The sequence below is a fragment of the Microtus pennsylvanicus genome, chromosome 13, assembly GCF_037038515.1.
Source record: "Microtus pennsylvanicus isolate mMicPen1 chromosome 13, mMicPen1.hap1, whole genome shotgun sequence".
NCBI classification, from domain to species: Eukaryota; Metazoa; Chordata; class Mammalia; order Rodentia; family Cricetidae; genus Microtus; species Microtus pennsylvanicus.
Genome location: NC_134591.1, coordinates 1,541,630 through 1,561,950, shown reverse-complemented (window position 1 = coordinate 1,561,950; position 20,321 = coordinate 1,541,630). Strand labels below are relative to the sequence as shown.

General features: G+C 45.2%; 2 protein-coding genes and 1 long non-coding RNA gene across 4 annotated transcripts in view; 1 reads left to right on the top strand and 2 right to left on the bottom strand.

Moving 5' to 3' along the window:
• Prpf4 (pre-mRNA splicing tri-snRNP complex factor PRPF4) overlaps positions 1 to 9,585 on the bottom strand; it is an 18,655-nt gene extending 9,070 nt beyond the window's left edge. The window contains exons 1-6 of the mRNA XM_075944842.1: positions 9,404 to 9,585; positions 8,546 to 8,723; positions 4,508 to 4,694; positions 1,634 to 1,721; positions 491 to 570; positions 250 to 343 (exon numbers count right to left, since the gene is read on the bottom strand). Coding sequence (XP_075800957.1) covers positions 250 to 343; positions 491 to 570; positions 1,634 to 1,721; positions 4,508 to 4,694; positions 8,546 to 8,723; positions 9,404 to 9,430 — 654 coding nt within the window. The 5' untranslated portion in view covers positions 9,431 to 9,585. The remainder of the gene's footprint in view (positions 1 to 249; positions 344 to 490; positions 571 to 1,633; positions 1,722 to 4,507; positions 4,695 to 8,545; positions 8,724 to 9,403) is intronic.
• Positions 9,581 to 18,086, top strand: Cdc26 (cell division cycle 26). Of its 2 annotated transcripts, none has more exons than XM_075944861.1 (4): positions 9,581 to 9,769; positions 11,613 to 11,701; positions 13,520 to 13,704; positions 17,655 to 18,086. In XM_075944861.1, the coding sequence occupies exons 3-4, from the start codon at positions 13,624 to 13,626 to the stop codon at positions 17,829 to 17,831; spliced, it is 258 nt and encodes an 85-aa protein (XP_075800976.1). In that variant the 5' UTR covers positions 9,581 to 9,769; positions 11,613 to 11,701; positions 13,520 to 13,623; the 3' UTR covers positions 17,832 to 18,086. The 2 variants fall into 2 exon arrangements, with proteins under 2 accessions (XP_075800976.1, XP_075800977.1); XM_075944862.1 differs by having other exon boundaries at positions 9,582 to 9,769; positions 11,613 to 11,692.
• Positions 18,075 to 20,321, bottom strand: LOC142833448 (uncharacterized). Its single transcript, XR_012907410.1, has 2 exons — positions 20,290 to 20,321; positions 18,075 to 19,951 (listed from the first exon to the last, which is right to left on the bottom strand). It is a non-coding gene; the product is annotated as an uncharacterized LOC142833448 (long non-coding RNA).

The window sequence follows — 20,321 nt, the reverse complement described above, 5'->3', positions numbered from 1 at the left end:
GAGTGCTGGGATGAAAGGTGTGAGCCACCATTGCCAGGTGCCTCTTTAGCTTTATGTCAGCTAAACACAAACAAAATCTACAGAGAAAAGCAGAGCACAGCTCTATTAGAAGGGAGCAGCCAAGAGCAGAAGCACTGGTCTCCGTGAGCACAAAGCACAGAATGTCCTTGTCACCACAGCTGTGGATGGGGCCCAAACAATCTCTAGTAAGGTAAGAGACTGGACGACAGCGAAGAGCACCTTCCTTACCCGGAGAGATTTGTGCAGCTCTTGCATCTGGGAGGTTCTGGTTGTCTCAGGAATCTCCTTATGGAGACGGGCCTCTTCCAAGCGTTTCATTGCTCTGTGATCCATAAACATCATCACTGAAGGAGCTACCAACAAGGGTCTGTCCACTCTCTACTTCTAAATCCCACACAATTAACACTACCATCATAGTCTGTCCTCACCCATGAAATGACAGACTTCTTTCTCCTGGACCTTTGCTTACCTGGGGAGTGAATAATTAGCAATCCACAGTCTGGCCACCTTTAGGCTATTTGGTCCTTCATGGTACCAGGTTTGTTGATACTAAACAGGAAGTAACAGAAGAGACATTAGGTCTGCATTTGGTCCTTCATGGTACCAGGTTTTTTGATACTAAACAGGAAGTAACAGAAGAGACATTAGGTCTGCATTTGGTCCTTCATGGTACCAGATTTGTTGATACTAAACAGGAAGTAACAGAAGAGACATTAGGTCTGCATTTGGTCCTTCATGGTACCAGGTTTGCTGATACAAAACAGGAAGTAACAGAAGAGACATTAGGTCTACAGCGTACCTGCTCTCCCCATAGCCGTTCTAACTGTAACTGCTCACAAAGAAAGTGAATTGGCTCAGTAACAGAATGAAGCAGGCACATGTCCTTTTTATTAACTACTTGGCTTTCTTTAAAAAAGAGAATGGGAAGCCGGGCGGTGGTGGCGCATGCCTTTAATCCCAGCACTTGGGAGGCAGAGGCAGGCGGATCTCTGTAAGTTCGAGTCCAGCCTGGTCTACAAAGGGAGTTCCAGGACAGGCTCCAAAGCTACAGAGAAACCCTGTCTTGAAAAACCAAAAAAGAAAAAAATAAAAAAGAGAATGGTTTAACTGTGTTATGTGTCTATATGGGGGCCGTGTATGTGAATGCAGGTGCCATGGAGGCCAGAGGACCACAGCAGATTGCTTAGCAGCGGTGCACTGCTGGGATCTTGAAGATCAGCGCACACTATGAAGGGCTGAGCTCTTTCTAGCCCCCTACTTTTTTTCCCTTTCCGAGACAGGGTTTCTCTGTGTAGCCTTGACTGACCTGGAACTAGCTCTGTAGACCAGACTGGCCTCAAACTCACAGAGATCCGCCTGCCTCTGCATCCTGAGTGCTGGGATTAAAGGCGTGTGCCATCGCCTGGCAGTTTCTGATTTCTTATTGAGTCACATCAAGAGTGCCATGGTGCCTTCATGAATGGAGAACTAACTTATGCCATTCACAGTCATATAAGAATTACCAATTCTTGAGATCAACCATTCCCAGATGGTAGAACCTGTAGATACCTCTCTTCATCCTAGCAAAGCACAGCACTGGAAAGACCTAGTCTCCAATTTCTTCACATTTTACCTCTTCTTTTGATTTCTTAGATTTCTCATCATCTTTTTTAGTCTTTTTTAAGGCATCAGTTCCAACCACTGAGAGGATATTTCTTAACCTGTAACAAAAAAGGTCCGAAATCAATATGCATGAAGTGTCAAAAGGGTTCAGTAGGATTCCAACACCACTAGTGAGAGACGTGTCAAGATCCCTGAATGCCTACAACCACTGGGAGCAATAAACTTTATCCATATTGTGTGTGTTTCCAGGCTCATATATTATTAGGGCAAAGTTTAGTTCATAAATTAGGCAAGGTAAAATGACAGTAACAAAAACCCAGAGTTTTAGCAGGGCGGTGGAGGCGCACGCCTTTAATCCCAGCGCTTGGGAGGCAGAGGCAGGCGGATCTCTGTGAGTTCGAGACCAGCCTGGTCTACAAGAGCTAGTTCCAGGACAGGCTCCAAAACCACAGAGAAACCCTGTCTCGAAAATAACCAAAAAAAAAAAAAATCCAGATTTTTAAGATTATGTTTACAGAGTCTGTTTTCTTTCTCACTCTCAAAATACCTTATTCTACTGCACAGATATAAGGATATAGCAGACAAAGAGATTTCAGTACATCACTCAGAAGGGTGTGCAATTTAAAATTTAAAAAGCGTTTACTTTACTTCTGGCATTTTCCAAGTCAATATTTTTGGGCATCAGATGACTATGGATGAGAGGAAACAGGAAAAAGGCGAGACCGCAGCAAACAGGAAGGTGTCCACCCTTTATTCTGCCCCCTCTCAGACCTCCTCCATTCTTCTTTATTTGAAGGCTCCTGAAATGCAGCTATTAGCAATGATTCTCTTCCACTTAGAGTCAACTGGCCTATGCACGGCTGCCACTTAGTCTTTAAGGACAGCTGAACCCACTAACGCCATGATGTGCAGGGCGCTGATTCGGGCTGGTATATGGAGCGACTAAGAATAGTTTATTCTATTCTATTTTAGTAAATATACTTTCGTTAAGGCGGCGGTTTCAAGACAGGGTTTCTCTGTAGCTTTTTAGAGCCTGTACTAGAACTTGGTCTGTAGACCAGGCTGGCCTCAAACTCACAGAGAACTGCCTGTCTGTCTCTGCATCCCGAGTGCTGGGATTAAAGGCGTGTGCCACCACCGTCTGGCCTACTTATCTTTATTGTATGAATATTTTACCTCCACCTATGTCTAATTGGCACCCATGTACCCAGTCCCTGTGGGGGTTCTAAGAAGGTATCAGATTCCCTGGAACTAGACTTTGAGACACCATGTGGTTGCTGGGAACTGAACCCAGGTTCTGCAAGAACAGCTAGTGTTCTTAACCACGGAACCATCTCTCCAACCCCCAGTGCATGCCTTTTATTCCAGCACTCGGAAGGCAGAGGCAGGTGGGTCTCTGAATGGTCTACAAAGCGAGTCCCAGGACAGCCAGTGTCACATAGAGAAACCTTGTCTCGGGGGCTGGGGAACGGAGAACAGTTCTAAAGGAACTAGGCTTGATGGCATATACTTTTAACCCCAGCACTTGGAGGTAGAGGTAGGTGGGTCGTCCTAAATTCTAGGCTAGCCTGGTCTGCAAAGTGAGTTCCAGGCCAGTCAGGGCCATACTGTAACTGAGCTCTTGTTACAGAAAAATAAAAATTAAAAGACAAGTGTGATGGTAAGCTCCAGGTCCGCCAAGGCTATAGAGCGAGACCCTGTCTCAAAGCAACAGCAGCAAAACTAAAACTAAGGAATAGTTCTGAAAGGACTGCAGAGTACAGCACATCACACCAGATCTGGGCAGTGGTGAGCAGGATGTGAAAGCAATATGGAAGAGTGTGGGGCAGATAGCAGAGAGGCCTTACAGAAAAGGTGTTGTCCAGTGCTTGTTCGGGCCAAAGAGTCAAAACACAAAAATGCCAGTTGAGGCAGAGGGTTAAAGAAATGTAAAGGAAAACAGGTTGAGTTTAGCTCTGCAATGGCTCAGTGGAGCTGGAATATGGAACACAGGAGGTCTGGTGATTGCCAAAGCCAGAATTCAAGTGGGGGCCCGTGGCCCAGAGCTATTCGTAGTATCCACAGGAGGGTGCGCAGCGAGAGGGCTAAGGCAGTGAGTGGGAGAGGAAGAATAAGGGGAGAAAGCCGGAAGTCAGTGTCACAGTAAGCCCAAGTCACCATGGCAGACATGAGTTAAGGTCGTGGAAGTTGGGACACAATGACCAAGAACAATACTTCATACAATACAAAGCACTTGGCAGGTGAGAGAGACAAACAGCAAACACACAGCCAGGCTGGTGAGGAGGCTGGCATGTAACGGTGCCCACCGCCAAGCATGCTGCCTTGAGACAAATTGCTGGGACACATGGTAACAAAGTTGTTCTAGGACCCCACACTTGTGTGAAGGCACATACATGTCCACACACATACACAAACAGGATTTTAACACATATCCTTTAAAAGGGCTTTGACAGAAATAACGGGGGCTTACTTCACAGGAGGAAGGCTTCTGTGAACAAATGGCACTTACGCACTACAAGGTATGAAATATTGTGTACCAGGGCCAGAGGATATGGCTCAGCAGTCAAGGAGTGCTTCCTGATCTTCCAGAGAAGCCAAGCTCGGTTCCCAGAATCCATGTAAGGTAGGTCACAACTGCCTCAGGGGATGGCACCCTCTTCTGAACTCCCAGGGTACCAGAACTCAGGTGCACATTCCCAGACACAGATGCATACAGAATTACTAATTAAAAACACATCTTAGAAAACAAAACAAAACCAAATCCCAGCATTTCAAACAACTTCATATTAGAGCAGGAAAAGGTTGGATAGGAAAGCTGGACCTTCTTTATAATCCATAACACTAGAACCTTGTAATTAAAAAAAAGTGTAATTATAAAGGACACCTTTCTCTTCGTTCAGCAGGGCCCTCTCCAAAAAGTGTGATAGGTTCTCCCAAGGCTCGAAGGCAAGCCTTGACCTCTGAGTCATCTGTGGAGACATTGATTTGCCGCGCTCTCTTTCTTCTTTCAAACTCTGCCAAGACTTCTGCCTGCCGCTCACTGATGTGCTCCTCAATTTCAAACACTTCCCCTATGTGAAGAACAGGCAACACAGGCGAAAGAAACAATTAGAAATAACATCCAATCAGAGTCGGTGTGTTTTACAGTACAGCGTCTTACACTGGATGGAGGTGCCGTAAGGTGTTTAATTAGAAATAACATCCAATCAGAGTCTGTGTGTTTTACAGTACAGCTTCTTACACTGGATGGAGGTGCCACAAGGTGTTTAAGTGTGGGGCTCACAAAGAATTCAGCAATATTGAAAGGTTTCTGAAGGTGTTAGTGTGACCAACACCTAATCCAAAATCAAATGAAAATCAAATCAGAGTTGTTTTTGTCAGTGCCCGAGGGTTGCACCATGCCCTGTTTCTGAGCACGTGCAGCTCTGCACGGCGTCATGCTACACTACCTCAAAGCCATTACCTGTTATGAATTGCAAAGTCTTTACAGAGTTTTTTACTCTTATAATATGGTCCAGTTATGGGGGACACATGGCTGTACATGCCTGTAATCTCAGCACATGGGAGGAGGCAAGAAGACCAGGAGACCAACGTCATACTTGACTATATGAACATAGTGAGTTTCAGGACAGCATGGGCCATACAGACCTTGTCAGAAAGAAAGGAAGGAAGAGCCGGGCAGTGGTGGTGCACACCTTTAATCCCAGCACTCAGGAGGCAGAGGCAGGAGGATCTCTGTGAGTTTGAGGCCAGCCTGGTCTACAAGAGCTAGTTCCAGGACAGGAACCAAAGCTACAGAGACCCTGCCTCAAAAACAAACAAACAAACAAAAAAAAAAATGAAGGAAGAAAGGGTCAATAACAAAAAAATTCACTGAGTTGCTTATTTAAATTAAAAAAGAAAAAAAAATCAAAGTGCTATGAAAAACATTTAATATGCCCTGCCTTGCAATATTAAATATTCAGCCAAGATTTAATCCTATTAATAAATAAGTATATCCATCTTATTAATATGCAAATTTCTTTGGTTTTTCAATAAGTTGTAAAGTTGTAAGCATATGAAAGAATTAGCCTACCTAATCTATCTTTTTATAGTTCAGCATATTTAGCTCATTAAATGACACCAAATACATAAGCCAAAATGACGCTTTAAGTTGAGAGCAGGAGAGCCAGGCTACTTCTTTCTATTACTTAAGAACTGCCAAAGCTACCTGCTGAAGTAACACCACTCTAAGAGCATTCACACACATCTTACCAGTACGACGAAATACTGGCCAAAAAGACAAGACTTTGTGACCATAAGCTTTGTGGATACTACAGTGACTAGTTTTAAAACCCAGAGTAAGCGCCCACATTTGGATGAAAGGAGGCGTATGGAAATAAAGGTCGCTCAGCGACAGTCAGAGTATTATGTGTGCAGGGAAAGACGCACACACAACCCTTTCTGCACGGGAATCTTTTATTTCCTTAAAAAAAAAAAGGCTTAATTTTCTTATGTTCTAGGGATTGAACCCAGAACCTTACACAAGTTAGGTAAGCACTCTATCCCAGTCCTGTGTTTTCTGTCTGTTTGTTTGAGACAGGACAGACTCAAACTATGTATCCTAGGATGCTCCTGAGCTTGTGATTCTTCTGCCTCTAGTACCTAGGTGTGTGCTAGGAAACAGGTGTGTGCCACCATGCCAGGCAAGCACCCCTAGCCCCCAGATAAATTATCAAACTTTTCTTCACCATTCTGTCCTAATCTAATTTCTTATGATAAATATGCATAACTTTATCTAATAATGGAAAACTTAAGCTGGGCATGGTGGCTCCCATCTGTTATCTAGCACAAGGAGGGCACGGCAGGAAGACTACCACAACTTCTAGGCCAGTTTGAGCTAAAGTGGAGAGCCTGTCTCATACACCAAAATGAATTAACCATGTCTTGACAGTAACATGAAGAGACAAACCTCAACAGTATACAAGTGGGAAAACGTAGGCCATAAAACAATTTACACATCACGGTATCATTTACAGAAGGAAAAAAAGGCACATTTATAACTATATGAAACTCCTCAGAATACATCCAATGCACAAGTGCTGGCGTTAAAGGTGCCGTCACCACTGCCTGGCTTAAAAAAATCCTTTAAAAGTAACTGTCCCCCAGAAATCTCAAGGTCCAAATCAGGAGCAGGAGAGGGAGCACGAGCAAGGAACTCAGGACTGCAAGGGGTGCACCCACACACTGAGGCAATGGGGATGTTCTACTGGGAACTCACCAAGGCCAGCTGGCCTGGGTCTGAAAAAGCATGGGATAAAACCGGACTTGCTGAACATAGCGGACAATGAGGACTACTGAGAACTCAAGAACAATGGCAATGGGCTTTTGATCCTACTGCACGTACTGGCTTTGGGGGAGCCTAGGCAGTTTGGATGCTCACCTTACTAAACCTGGATGGAGGTGGGCGGTCCTTGGACTTCCCACAGGTCAGGGAACCCTGATTGCTCTTCGAGCTGATGAGGGAGGGGGACTTGATGGGGGAGGGGGAGGGAAATGGGAGGCGGTGGCGGGGAGGAGGCAGAAATCCTTAATAAATAAATTTTTTTTAAAAAAAGTAACTGTCCCCTTATACTAAAAAGATTATTTTAATCTAGATTAAAACAAAACAAACAACCAAACAAAAAACTAGAAAACTGGGTGATGGTGGCACACACCTTTGATCCCATTATTTAGAAAGCAGAGGCAGGTGAATCTCTGAGTTTGAGGCCAGCTTGGTCAAGGGTTACACACAGAAACACTTGTCTTAAAAGACAAAAACACAAACAAGCAAACTAGAAAAGAGCAAATACTATAAACAGATTGAATTACACTTCAATGCCAGAACTAGGTTACATCTCCCGAAGACAAATACAACTGACGAACCCAAACACTCACTGATTTCAAAGATTACCAGTAATTTGTGTATAGGGCTGTATGAAAGATAAGAAATGCATGCACTGCCAAGAAGGCAAAATTGCAGATTCAATGGTAAGAATCAAAGGTAAAGGTTGTGTGGGTGCACATATGAGGAAGTCAGTCTGTCTCCTTAATGCTGGGATTACAAGAAGGTACCACCACATTCAGGTTTTAATTTTTTTTATTTATGTATGTATTTTATATATGATGCGTTAACATCAAGTATGCCTGCATGCCAGAAGGCATCAGACTCCACTATAGATGATTATGGACTGCCATGTGGTTGCTGGGAATTGAACTCAGAACTCTGTAATAGGAGCCAGTGCTCTTAACTATTCAGCAATCTCTTCAGCCCCTTTTTTTGTTATTTTGTCTTTTTTATCTTCAGAGCAGAGGCCCAAGCCCAGGACCCCATGCTTGCCACTGAGCTAAATCTCCAAATCCTTTTCCAACACCCCCACCCCAAACTCAAACAAAGTAACATGGGTTCTGGGGAATCAGTCGCAAGTTCTAACGGTTGCACAGCAAACTTTCTGTCACCTGAGCTAGCCCCCCAGGTCAAGAACCAAAGGTACTGACCCTATGTGGTTTGGGAATGTGTTCATCAGAAAAATTAGCATCAAAGGTGCATAGTGGTGTACACCTGGTTCTAGTGCCTGGGAAGAGGCAGAGGGAGGCAGAGTTCAAAGGATGGGTCTGTGTGGTTCAGTGGTGGAACACTTGCCTAGTATTCAAAAAACCCTGGGTCGGCATCCCTTGCACTGTAAAATAAAATTTTTTTTTAAAAAAAAGAGGAACGATGATTTAGTTTGTATCTTTTTGGTTTTTTGAGACAGGGTTTCTCTGTAGCTTTAGAGTCTATACTGGAACTAGCTCTTGTAGACCAGGCTGACCTCGAACTCACAAAGATCCACCTGCTTCTGTCTCCCAAGTGCTGGGATTAAACGCATGCCCCACCACCACCCGGCCACAATTTGTATCTTACCAGAGGTTATATTAATATTCCCGGCTTCAATGCCTGCTTTGAGTCCTTCTTTCCCCAAAATCCCAGATTCTCCTTTGGCCAGACGTTCCCTCTCTTTCTCTTCCAAGCTTCCATAATAGATGTGTGGTTTCTTCACAACAGGAGCAACTAAATCATCAGGTGCTTTAGCTTTGGTTGCCTGTTAAATCAAAGACCCCGATTAAGGCTTAGTCCTAGTAAACCATGCTTCCCAAAAGCATGAAGCTAATGTCTTTTCGTTTTATTTCCTCCAAAAACTAAGGGACAAGGTGGGTATACATCAGGATTTTATGTGAGTTTCGGTTCTCGTTAAGTTTGGCAGACAAATACAACGAATCAATTTCTGTTTGAAGTATCTGGCTTGCTTTGGGACTCGTATACTTTATTTTATTGGAAAGGCAATCTTCGGTTTTACAATAACTGCTCATCACTGGACAAATACTGAGAATAACCTAAACACAATCAGGGCGGTTTTAGGTGCACCAAGTCACAATGTTACTGGAATACACATTTCAAATACTTCCAGAGCCGATTAGAAGTTGGGAGGCCCCGTCCTAAGTACCGAGTTATACAGTTTAAGTCAAGACATGTCCCCATTTTTTAAGCACCGTGCTTTGGAACAGTCATAAAGTGTTCACTGCTCGGGTCTGAAATAAGAGAGATGCAGAAAGCTGCAGCACACGAAGGCGTTCAGAAATCAGGAAAAGGCTGCTAAGCTCCGTACTACGGTTCCTCAGCCTTACTCCTCCGCCCTGACCCGCAAAGTAACGGCCCCTTCCCGTGGGGACCCCGCCCTTTCTGGGAGAGGATCGGCCTGAGCTGCGATCCGAAGCTCCGTACCGTGGAGGAGGCTCGAGAGGAGGCCATGCTTGGCTCCGGAGCCGCGAGGCCCTAGCCAAATCCGCGCTCTGCTTTTCAGACCGTCCACCGCGCGCCCAGCGAAGAGGAAGTGCGTCACTGGCCGGAAACGTATCGGGAGCGTACTCCCTGCTCTGGGAGTCGCGGAGAATCCTGGGCGTCGTAGTTGGCAATCGTCGGCTGGCTTCGAGGGGCGCCACGCCTTAGAGTGTTAGACACAAGCTCGCGGGAGAAGAGGCGCGTGGGAAGAGAGGCACGGAGCAGCCTGGGAACTGTAGTTCGGGCCGTGCAGCAATGGCGTCATGGTGGGAGTTGAGGTTCTGGGAAATTGCAGAGGCCTGAAAAGAGGTAGGTTCGCGGATCTCGACTGTAATTAGGAGCGAACCGAGGGTTTCTGTTCTCCTTCGGGAGGACTTCCGTCATCTCGAAGCCGAGGACTGTGTTGCCATGGAAATCTCTCCCTAGACTAGTGCATCCTTGGAGCCGAGAAAGAGACTGTTGTCCACGACGGCACGGAAGTTCTCCCGAGGGCCTCTGGTAACTGGGTGGCTTCGTAAAAATTTGGACTTCAAGAAAACATTAAACTCTAAGAATCTTCTAGGCCTAAAATAAAGACGCGGCCAGGGAGCTGCGGCCTAGTTTATTGTTGGTTTACTTGTTTTTGTTGTTGTACAACCTTACAACCTATTGTTTGTACGTGTTCTTTGAGATAAAGGATCCAGGGAGGCGTCAGGGAGCGTGCTTACGAGCAGCTCTTGCTCCGCTGATTGTTAGGCCATCAGAAATACGTTGGTTTTTTTTTAATTTTATCTTAATTCTTTTATTACATCAAGATTGTGGGGATTGCCAAACTATTCATGTTTCCTGAGCTGGTCAGACTCAGGTGCGCTCTTTAAGCCTCTTTCCCCAAACATAGGAGCACTTCTTCTTCTGGTGCTTACTAAATGCACAAATTATGAGCAAGGAACTAATTATGTTTTAGTCATTCAACTGCGTACAGAAAATAAATTCTGGTGAGGAATGAAGCTAACCCGTAGTTCTGGAGCCATAGTGTAGTAGGATTGCTATTGTGGCGGCTGGAGAGCTCTTTTAACCTGCACTCAATACTTCCCTCTAGTGGTGAGGCTTTCATTTTGTACACAATGAAATTTAAGTTTTAAGTAGAAAAACTTCTAATTAAATGGCTTCCTTTTCCTTTGGAGCTGGCTTCCTCTTCCATTTCTCTACTTAACCATCTGGTAGAAGGTAGTATCAGACATAGAATAATGCAGTTTGAAATGTCATGGGCCAGTGTTTTGTATTGATTATATCACCTCTGGCTGTGCTATGCCTCAGAGAAGGGTAAATGTTTCTTCATTTGTATACATTGTAGTCTTTTGTTTTATTCTAGATTCATACAATAGCAATTTATACGTATGTACACTATTGCAGAACTTTCCCTTAGATTATTAACATTTAACTCTAATGGTCTATGTGTTACTTCAAGGAGGATGATATTGTTAACTAAACTGTTTGCTTCAATTTTACAAAACTGGAATAATTTTTCAAGCTTCACAAGGCTTCTGTATTAAAATAATATGAAGAATGGGACTGTGGCGTGGTTCGGTGGGTAAAGAAACCTGTACCAAGCCTGACATCCCACGTGGTAGAAAGAGAACTGACTCCCAAAGGTTGTCCTCTGACCTCTGATTATGGCTGTGGGCTGTGTGCTTCCACCAACACCAATAAATAACTAAAAATAATAATTTTTTTTCAAAAAGCAAAAGTTTTTAAAGTTACTAAAGAGAAAAAAGCAATAATGGAAAAGTCTAGGATTAAAGGAAAGTTAGTTTCACTTTCTCTGGATAGCTCAGTTTATTATGAAATTTGCTTATTATAGTTGCTGTGGAGGACAGGATGACACCTTCCACGGGCACTAAGCTCACTTTGTTTTCTGAAACAAACATGGGCTCTGTTAACACAAGCATTCATTTGCCATATGAAATGATTTTGAACTTCTGCGGCTTTACTGGTTTCCATCTTCCCACCCTTCAAATTCACCAAGACACCTTTTCCCACAGGGAGTTGACATCCATAGCTACTCCTGAGCAGCCCAGCCTGGGCTAAGTGCTCATGCAGTGCTGGAAGGACCCGCCTGAGTTCTGCTCTTACACCAGACTGGCATAGTCAGTTTTCTTGTCTGTTTTCACAGCTCAGCGCAGGAAGCATCTGATTAATGAATGATTCACCATTTAGGACCTGGTTAGAGCCTGTGGATAATCCTGTGAATTGGGATAAAAGGTATGTGTCATCATTGCCTGACTATGCCTGGCTCTTTATCTGGGTGTTGGGAATTTGAACTCAGGTCCACATGCTTCATCCGGAAGTACTTTTATTTGTTCAATCACCTCCCCAACTCCTAACCGTTTGGTTTCTTTTATTTATTTATTTTTTTCAGACAAGATCTCCATATGTTTCTGTTTCTTTGCTCCATTCCCAGGCTCAGGTGACCCCAAGTGCCGGGACTGTAGTCACAATGACCCCGGGTGTCGGGACTGGAGTCACAGTGAGCCCGAGTGTTGTCGGGACTGGAGTCACAGTGATCCCAAGTGTTGTCGGGACTGGAGTCACAGTGAGCCCGAGTGTTGTCGGGACTGGAGTCACAGTGATCCCAAGTGTTGTCGGGACTGGAGTCACATTGACCCCAAGTGTTGTCGGGACTGGAGTCACAGTGACCCCAAGTGTTGTCGGGACTGGAGTCACAGTGACCCCAAGTGTTGTCGGGACTGGAGTCACAATGACCCCGGGTGTCGGGACTGGAGTCACAGTGAGCCCGAGTGTTGTTGGGACTGGAGTCACAGTGATCCCGAGTGTCGGGACTGGAGTCACATTGACCCCAAGTGTTGTCGGGACTGGAGTCACATTGACCCCAAGTGTTGTTGGGACTGGAGTCACAGTGACCCCAAGTGTTGTCGGGACTGGAGTCACAGTGACCCCAAGTGTTGTCGGGACTGGAGTCACAGTGACCCCAAGTGTTGTCGGGACTGGAGTCACAGTGACACCCCAAGTGTTGTTGGGACTGGAGTCACAGTGACCCCGGGGGTCGGGGCTGGAGTCACAGTGACCCTGGGGGTTGGGGATGGAGCCACAGTGACCCTGGGAGTTGGGGCTGGAGTCACAGTGACCCCGGGGGTTGGGGCTGGAGTCACAGTGACCCCGGGGGTTGGGGCTGGAGTCACAGTGACCCCGGGGGTCGGGGCTGGAGTCACAGTGACCCCAAGTGTTGTTGGGACTGGAGTCACAGTGATCTCGGGTGTTGGGACTGGAGTCACAGTGACCCCGGGGGTCAGGGCTGGAGTCACAGTGACCCCGGGGGTTGGGGATGGAGTCACAGTGACCCCGGGGGTCGGGGCTGGAGTCACAGTGATCTCGGGTGTTGGGACTGGAGTCACAGTGATCTCGGGTGTTGGGACTGGAGTCACAGTGACCCCGGGGGTTGGGGCTGGAGTCACAGTGATCTCGGGTGTTGGGACTGGAGTCACATGCCACTACAGTCAGTCCATTTCTTTTAGCTACTGTATTTCTTTGGAGGTTATTGGAGCACAAGATTAAGATGATTGTTGGGTGTCATGCTTGGGAGCTCACAGCTGGAAGGGTCTTAGGACCTAAGTCTGGGGTCCCAAGCTTGGTTTCTGACCTAAAACCTCTGGACAGAGAATAGTTTCTGTGCTGCTGTATCTGTGGTGTCCCCAGGTTTTGAATAAAGTATCTCAAAAAGTATTTAAAAAAAAAACCAAAAGATTGCTGCCTAGATTCTCTCTAGTGGCAGTTTGCTGGCTTTTGTTTTTAAAGATTTTATTTTATTTTTAATTTTGTGTATGTAGGTATATGCACATGAATGCAGGTGTCCAAGGAGGACATAGGCATCTGTGCCCCTGAAGCTGGCAGTTAGTTAGAAGCTGGGAATTGAACTTGTGTCCTCTGCAAGAGCGTAGATATGCTCGTAACTGAAGAACCATCCCCGTAGCCCCCAGCAATAAACAGAGGCTTAAAGAGTTTGAAGTCTATGCATGAACTCTAAGTGAGTTAATGTTCCATTTATTTTATTCATGTTTACAGAATTCATCTGTTTGTAGCTGAGATTCGCCACCCGAAGTTTTTTCCTCTCTCGCCGTTTCTGATAGCCCGTAGCTCACTGGGTGTGACTGCCAGCACTGACCAGTATGCTGCGGAGGAAACCAACACGCCTGGAGCTCAAGCTCGATGACATTGATGAGTTTGAGAGCATTCGGAAGGACTTGGAGGTAAGGACTCACTTTCCGGTTGTTAGGGGACCTCAGACTCCACCAGCAGCCTATGTGAAATCTGTTGGGTGCTTTACAGGTACCTCAGAACAACGTGTGTTTCCCGTGATGGTGACCGAAACAGAGAAAATGACCCCTTTACAGTTCTTCTTCTTACATTACTCTGTTGTTTATTAACTTTTTCATATATTTTGGTCATGTTCTCTCCAACCCCAATACCTCCCATTACTCACTCAAATTTATGTTTTTTCTCTCTCAAAAACAAACAGATCCCCAAACAAGAAACAAAAAGTCCACAAAAATACCATTGAGTTCATTTTGTGTTGACCAACTCCTCCTGGGTGTTGAGTGACTCAGAAGTGTGGTTGGTATATCCAGTGATATTGAAGATATTGGAGAAAACTGATTTTCCCTTTGGCAGTAATGTCAGTTGCAGGTAGCTTCTTGGTTAGAGCTGTGACCCCGTGTCTGTCTACTTCTCCCTCAGTGCTGGTACCCTGTCTGGCTTGAACCTGTGCAGGTCTTTTATGTGGGCGCATGTGTGCACATGAGCCCTGTTGTGGCTAGAAGGCGCTGTCTCCTCAGAGCCATCCTTCTGCACCCCTCTGCCTCCTTTTCCACATAGATCCCCGAGCCTTGAGGGGATGGGTTTGAGGTTTTAGGACTGAGTGCTTCAAAATCTTCACTCTCTACACATTGTCTGGTTGTGGGTCTGTGCTAATTTCCATCTCTCTGACGAGGCTGAGCAAGACACTGGTCTGTGGGTATAGCAGTTTGTCATTAGGAGTCGTTTATGCAGAATAATACCATGTTTTCCCTTAATCTGGGATCTCTCTAATCTCCAGGTTTGTGCTTGCTAGGCACTCTACCAGCTGAGCCCCATTACAGCCTATGAGCGTTTGTTAGGACTTTAAGTCACCACTAGTGTCAGAGATTAACCTAGGACCTTGTACATATGAGACAGATATTCTCACTGGACCTTCAGCTGCTTCTTGCAATCACTTAGTTGCTTATTGTAAAATCTTTTATATTAGGACTTTGATTAAAGAAATCCTGTCCATTTTCTTTACCATTGGATCTCTAGAATCCAGCCTGCAGTGGAGGACTGTGTATGTGTTTTGTTTTGTTTTTTTCTGAGACAGGATCTCATTGTGTAGCCCTGTCTGGCCTGGAACCCATTATGTAGACCAGGCTGGCCTTGAACTTAACATTAGCATCTGCTTCTTGAGTTCTGCAGTTAAAGGCGTGCAAGACTACACCTGGCAGCTGTATATATTTCTAAATTTGGCTTTGCCGTACAATAGTAGATATCCATTACTAAGAATAAATTCTTCCATGCCTTCAGGATGAAGTCCAAATCCCTAGGCATGGTCCATGAGGCCCTTTATGACCTAGGCCGTGCCCATCTCTCCCCCTTATCTGCCCAGTTATCTTTAATCTCAGTGCTGTGTACTCTGTGTCCTTTGCTCAGTGTATCCTATCCCTTTATTAGGCCAAGGCCGCCTCATCTTGACCCAGCTGGGTTAAGTTCACTCACCACCCTGTGTTGACTGACCTCTTGTAGGTGCCCCCACTCTCTGTTTTAACTCTCTGTTGGTCTTTCTTCTTCCGCTGGGCCAGAAGCCCCTTGTAGGCAAGGATTAGTACATTAAGCTCTTATTCTTCCCAGAGGAGGGCTCCCTCCCTCCAAGCCTATTTGCAGTTGCTGCTCTTGGAGGAACTTTATTTATATGATAGGGGACATTACATCTTTCATGTACCCAGCATGTAATTGGCTTTACATTGTTCATGTGAAGACTGACAACTTAGGTTTCTCTTGCTCTTCATTCCAGAAACTGTAGTGTGCATCAGTTTTTTGTTCTGTGTGTGTGTGTTGGGTGCAAGTTTCTGTCCTGCCTGCCGGGTCCCAGATAACCGACACAGAGGCTTAAAATTAATTATAAATGCTTGGCTGATAGATGAGGCTTGTTACTATCTAACTCTTACACTTAAATTAACCCTATGCTTTGCCAAGTGGCTCATGGCTTTTTACCTCATTTTCTACATGTCCTGCTTCCTTGGCTGGCTGGCATCTCCTTGACTCGGCATTTCTTCCTCCCATCAGTCTCAGTTTGGCTGTTCCACCTATATATTTTGCCTGGCTACTGGCCAGTAAGCATTTTATTAAACCAATTTGAGTAACAAATCTTTACAGTATACGAAGGGAGTAGTCCACAGTGTGTGTGAAAGAGTGTCCTCATGCCATAGAGCCTGTGGCAGCCAGAGCACAAGATGCAGGAGTTAGTTCTCTCCTTTTTTTTCCCCCCAAGACAGGGTTTCACTGTAGCTTAGGAGCCTATCCTGGAACTAGCTCTTGTAGACCAGGCTGGCCTCAAACTCACAGAGATCCGCCTGCCTCTGCCTCCCAAGTGCTGGGATTAAAGGCGTGCGCCACCACCGCTGGCTATTTCCCTTCTTTTACCACATTTATTCCTGGAATTTAATTCAGACTCAGGCTTGGCAAGCAATTATCTTTACTCACAGAGCTGTCTTGCCAGTCCAATTCTTTTTTTGCTTTTAAGAATTCATATTGGTAGTATATTATTAAACATGAGGTTTTGCTCTTTTTGTTTTTTCAGACAGGGTCTCACTGTGTAGCCCAGGTTGGCCTGGAACTCATTGTGATCTTTTGCCTCAGATTCCTGAGTGCTTGTATTATAGGCATTCATCTTCAGCCCTGGAAATGATGAGTGTAAGACTTTAAGACAATCCTGAAGCCATTCCTGACAATTCTGAATCCTCTCAGCCTCTGTGCCATAGTGCTTCCCCTCCTCCCCGGGAACCAAGCACCTAACAGCTACACTCGCACGTACTCAGTTCCTGAACAATTACTCATATACGTATGTTTTGATTCAGTCTCCTGGGAAACGGGGTCAAAATGACCTCTTACCTCATCTGATCTGGCAACAGCTCTCTGGCCAATTATTGGTAATAGCCCTTTTAAATTAGCCAGTCACAACCCCCCTTGATTTTTGTGGCCTTCTCTTTTAAAAGTAGCCTGTGCCATCTATTTGGGGTCTCTCGGCTTCCCGAATGCTGAGGGACCCTGTCATGACAGAATTAATAAAATCCTCATGCTTTTGCATCGGCTGTGGTGTGAGGTGGTCTCTGGTGGCGACTCCTCCTCAGTGTTTGGACGCTAGAGTCCAACGGTTTGAAGATTATTCACAAGGACACAGGAGGATGAGTAGTCCAGCGTGTGTGTGTGTGGGCCACTGTCCCGTTTCCAAGACAGAGTGAGTGTAAGGTTTTAGAAAAATGTCTTAGGGTTGAGGGGGCTTACAAATGCATTTAGAAGCTTTCACAATTCCTAGCATCACCAATAAACAAATGATTACTTTACAAAATGACTTACCCCAGGTAGCATCATCTTTTTTTGTGATACCATAGCTGTGTGGAGCTGGTCAGGCTGTAGGTTTATTTTTTTATTTTTTTCCTCTTTTGAGACAGGGTTTCTCTGTGTAACCATCTTGGCTGTCTTAAAACTCACTCTTTAGACCAGGCTGGCCTTGAACACACAGAGCAATCTCCAGAGTGCTGGGATTAAAGGCGTGTGCCACTATGTCCAGCAAGGCTATGGGTTTTTTGGTGACTACTAGCCTTGTTGTTTTTCACTTGTTCTCATTAAACATAGTTTGCTTGAAAAACCTCATCTCCACTGTCTCCAACTGTAGGTTCATGCTGGTGCTGGGCCTTTGTTTTGTACCCAGAATTCCTCGCCACCCTTTCCTCCATGCTCATTGCCTTCTAGATAGTGATATCCTGGAACGCCTGTATCCTTCTTAACTAGCCTACACTGGGTATCAGTTTATTGCTTAGAAGCCCCTAACCTAATACCCAGTACATGGGAAGTGCTAGCTAAACATTTGCTGATTGAAAGAATGTTTCTCTTTGCTTTTTTATACTTTCAGACACGCAAGAAACAGAAGGAAGATGTGGAAGGTGTAGGAACCAGTGATGGAGAAGGGGCCACTGGGCTTAGCAGTGACCCCAAAAGCCGGGAACAAATGATTAATGATCGAATTGGTTATAAACCCCAACCTAAGCCCAACAACCGCACATCTCAGTTTGGAAACTTGGAGTTTTAGAGATGAATTCTGCATGCCAGACCTCTGGAATGAAATAAAGTGATGTCAGAAGTACAGAACAGATTTAGAGAATTAAGTGTGTACAACCAAGAATGTTTTCTGTCTCCTACAGAGAGGAATAATGTCTGCATGAAATTACTGCTGTTCAACTTTCCTGATAAGCTAGAGGCCAAATTCTGGCTTGTTTCTGGAAAGTTGAACTGTGGAAAATTTACCTGATTTTTGTTTTTAAAATTAAATATATTTTTGGAAAAATGCGAGACATCCCTAAAAGTAGTAGCAATGAAGTTCCCAGTTCTGAGGTGCCAGAGGTGATGTCATCCTCTTTGTCTTTACAAAAGGACCCTGAACCCGCAGTTGATCCCCGAACTTTCACTTCACCCGTTTATTCAGTATTTGGTGACTGCTGACCATCCTGCAAGCAACAGAGATTCCAGATGAGCGTATTCATGCCTATAACCTAGCACTTGGAAGGCTGAGGTAGGAGTCTTATGAGTTGGAGGCTAGTCTGGGCAACAGACAAGAGTAAAATCTTGTCTCAGAATGTCTAAAACAAACCAAACCAAGACAAAGACTCCGACCCTCATGGAGAATGGATTCTAATGAACAAACAAAACGAAGAGTCAGATTCATTTACAGAAAGACTTTATACAGCGAGGGAAACACGGACATTTCCAACAGCACGGGCCACTCTAATTCTTCTTCCTTTGGGACGTGTCTGAGAATCTGTGCAGCAGGAACCCATCTGATCTCTGGATACTTTTGCACCATGCCCCATTTTACCATAAAATTTAGGGACAGAAGTACTGGCTGTGGAAGCGAGAACATCTGGAATCAAGTTTCAAAGAGACTCATTAGCTGGGTTTTACCCAGGCTTTTGGATAGTTCCTGAGTGATATAAATAGGAAGGTAGAGATAAAAGGGAATTGTGTAGCTTCCTCTTCCTGCTCCACACTTTTTACAAAACCTTTATTCCAGTTTTATTGTTGACCCCTAAGTCCTGTTATCTTACTGTTTTAAAAAAACAATAAAACCCAAGACACAGGCTATAGATTGGGGACTCATGTTATTGTAGCCTGCAAAGGCCTTACAGAAGGGCAAGGAGAAAAAGCGTCTGCCTGCACCAGTCAGTCCCTCTCTACTGCAGCTCTCCACAGTTGTTTTTATGTTTCTGCATGTCTTGCCTTTTGTACTGATAGTTGGCATGCAGAGGTCTGTGTAAGACAGTGCTGAGTGCCTCATGCAGACACCCTTAATTCCTGAGATGGAACCAGAGCTCATCCATGGAGTGGTAGGTAGGAGATTTGAACCCTGGGCAGTCTGCTTTCCAAGCCCATGCTTCTAAATGGCCTTTACTATATTGCTTTCTTAGTGTTCTTGTCTGAAAGCAGTGTATGGGGAGAGAAGTTTCTATTTTCAGCTTTCCAAAAATCTCCATGTTTTCTTATTTAACAGAATGAGACAATTATTTATCAGTAGACTAGGACTTAACTACAATTACTAATCTTTTTGGGCACAACTCAATTATATATTTTAATTTTGTGTTCCCTAGGATGTGTTCATTTCGAGATTACCAGTACCCAGGAGGTTAGTCAGGTGCTTGTAATGATACTGACCTTACTCAGAAGAGCGACCTTTCATTTCCTATGTCTTCAGGGTCAGAATAATCAATAGATAGTAAAAGCATAATATGGCTTAGATATGCCTGTCTTGTATGGGGTACCTTATCCATACTGCTTTTAACTTAAAGTAAAAGGTGCTATATTACTCCTTTGTGTATGTGAGTGCACACACGAGGCATGCTAGGGATCGAACCCAGAGCCTTAGAAAGGCATACTAGTCAAGCATTCAAGCACTGAACTGTACCCATAGCCATTTGTTTCTGCAACAGTACATCTCACTGTTCCAAGTCCAGGCCAGACACTGCTGAAGTTATGCCCATCTGCAGCCCATCTCCATCTTCATGTCTGGTTCTGAGAGATCCCTGCTGCTACAGAGACAGACGCACTGTGGAGCATCTGTAAACACAATACCCAGGTGCTGTTTCCCTAGGAGACTTACAGACCAGGTTGTTAGGCCGGAGGCCATTAGAGGTCTTCCGGTGGGGGCACATCTGCTACCTGCATGTGCCCCTCCTCCTCCTCACTTCTATCTCCAGAGTGCTGCTACCTGCATGTGCCCCTCCTCCTCCTCACTTCTATCTCCAGAGTGCTGCTACCTGCATGTGCCCCTCCTCCTCCTCTATCTCCAGAGTGCTGCTTCCTGCATGTGCCCCTCCTCCTCCTCACTTCTATCTCCAGAGTGCTGCTACCTGCATGTGCCCCTCCTCCTCCTCACTCCTATCTCCAGAGTGCTGCTACCTGCATGTGCCCCTCCTCCTCCTCACTTCTCCTATCTCCAGAGTGCTGCTACCTGCATGTGCCCCTCCTCCTCACTCCTATCTCCAGAGTGCTGCTACCTGCATGTGCCCCTCCTCCTCCTCCTATCTCC

Bases quoted from the DNA above. Each gene is read 5' to 3' on its own strand.
- Cdc26 (XM_075944861.1), top strand. From the start codon at position 13,624: ATGCTGCGGAGGAAACCAACACGCCTGGAGCTCAAGCTCGATGACATT. The intron at 13,705-17,654 runs GTAAGGACTCAC...TTATACTTTCAG, and splicing joins GCATTCGGAAGGACTTGGAG to ACACGCAAGAAACAGAAGGA.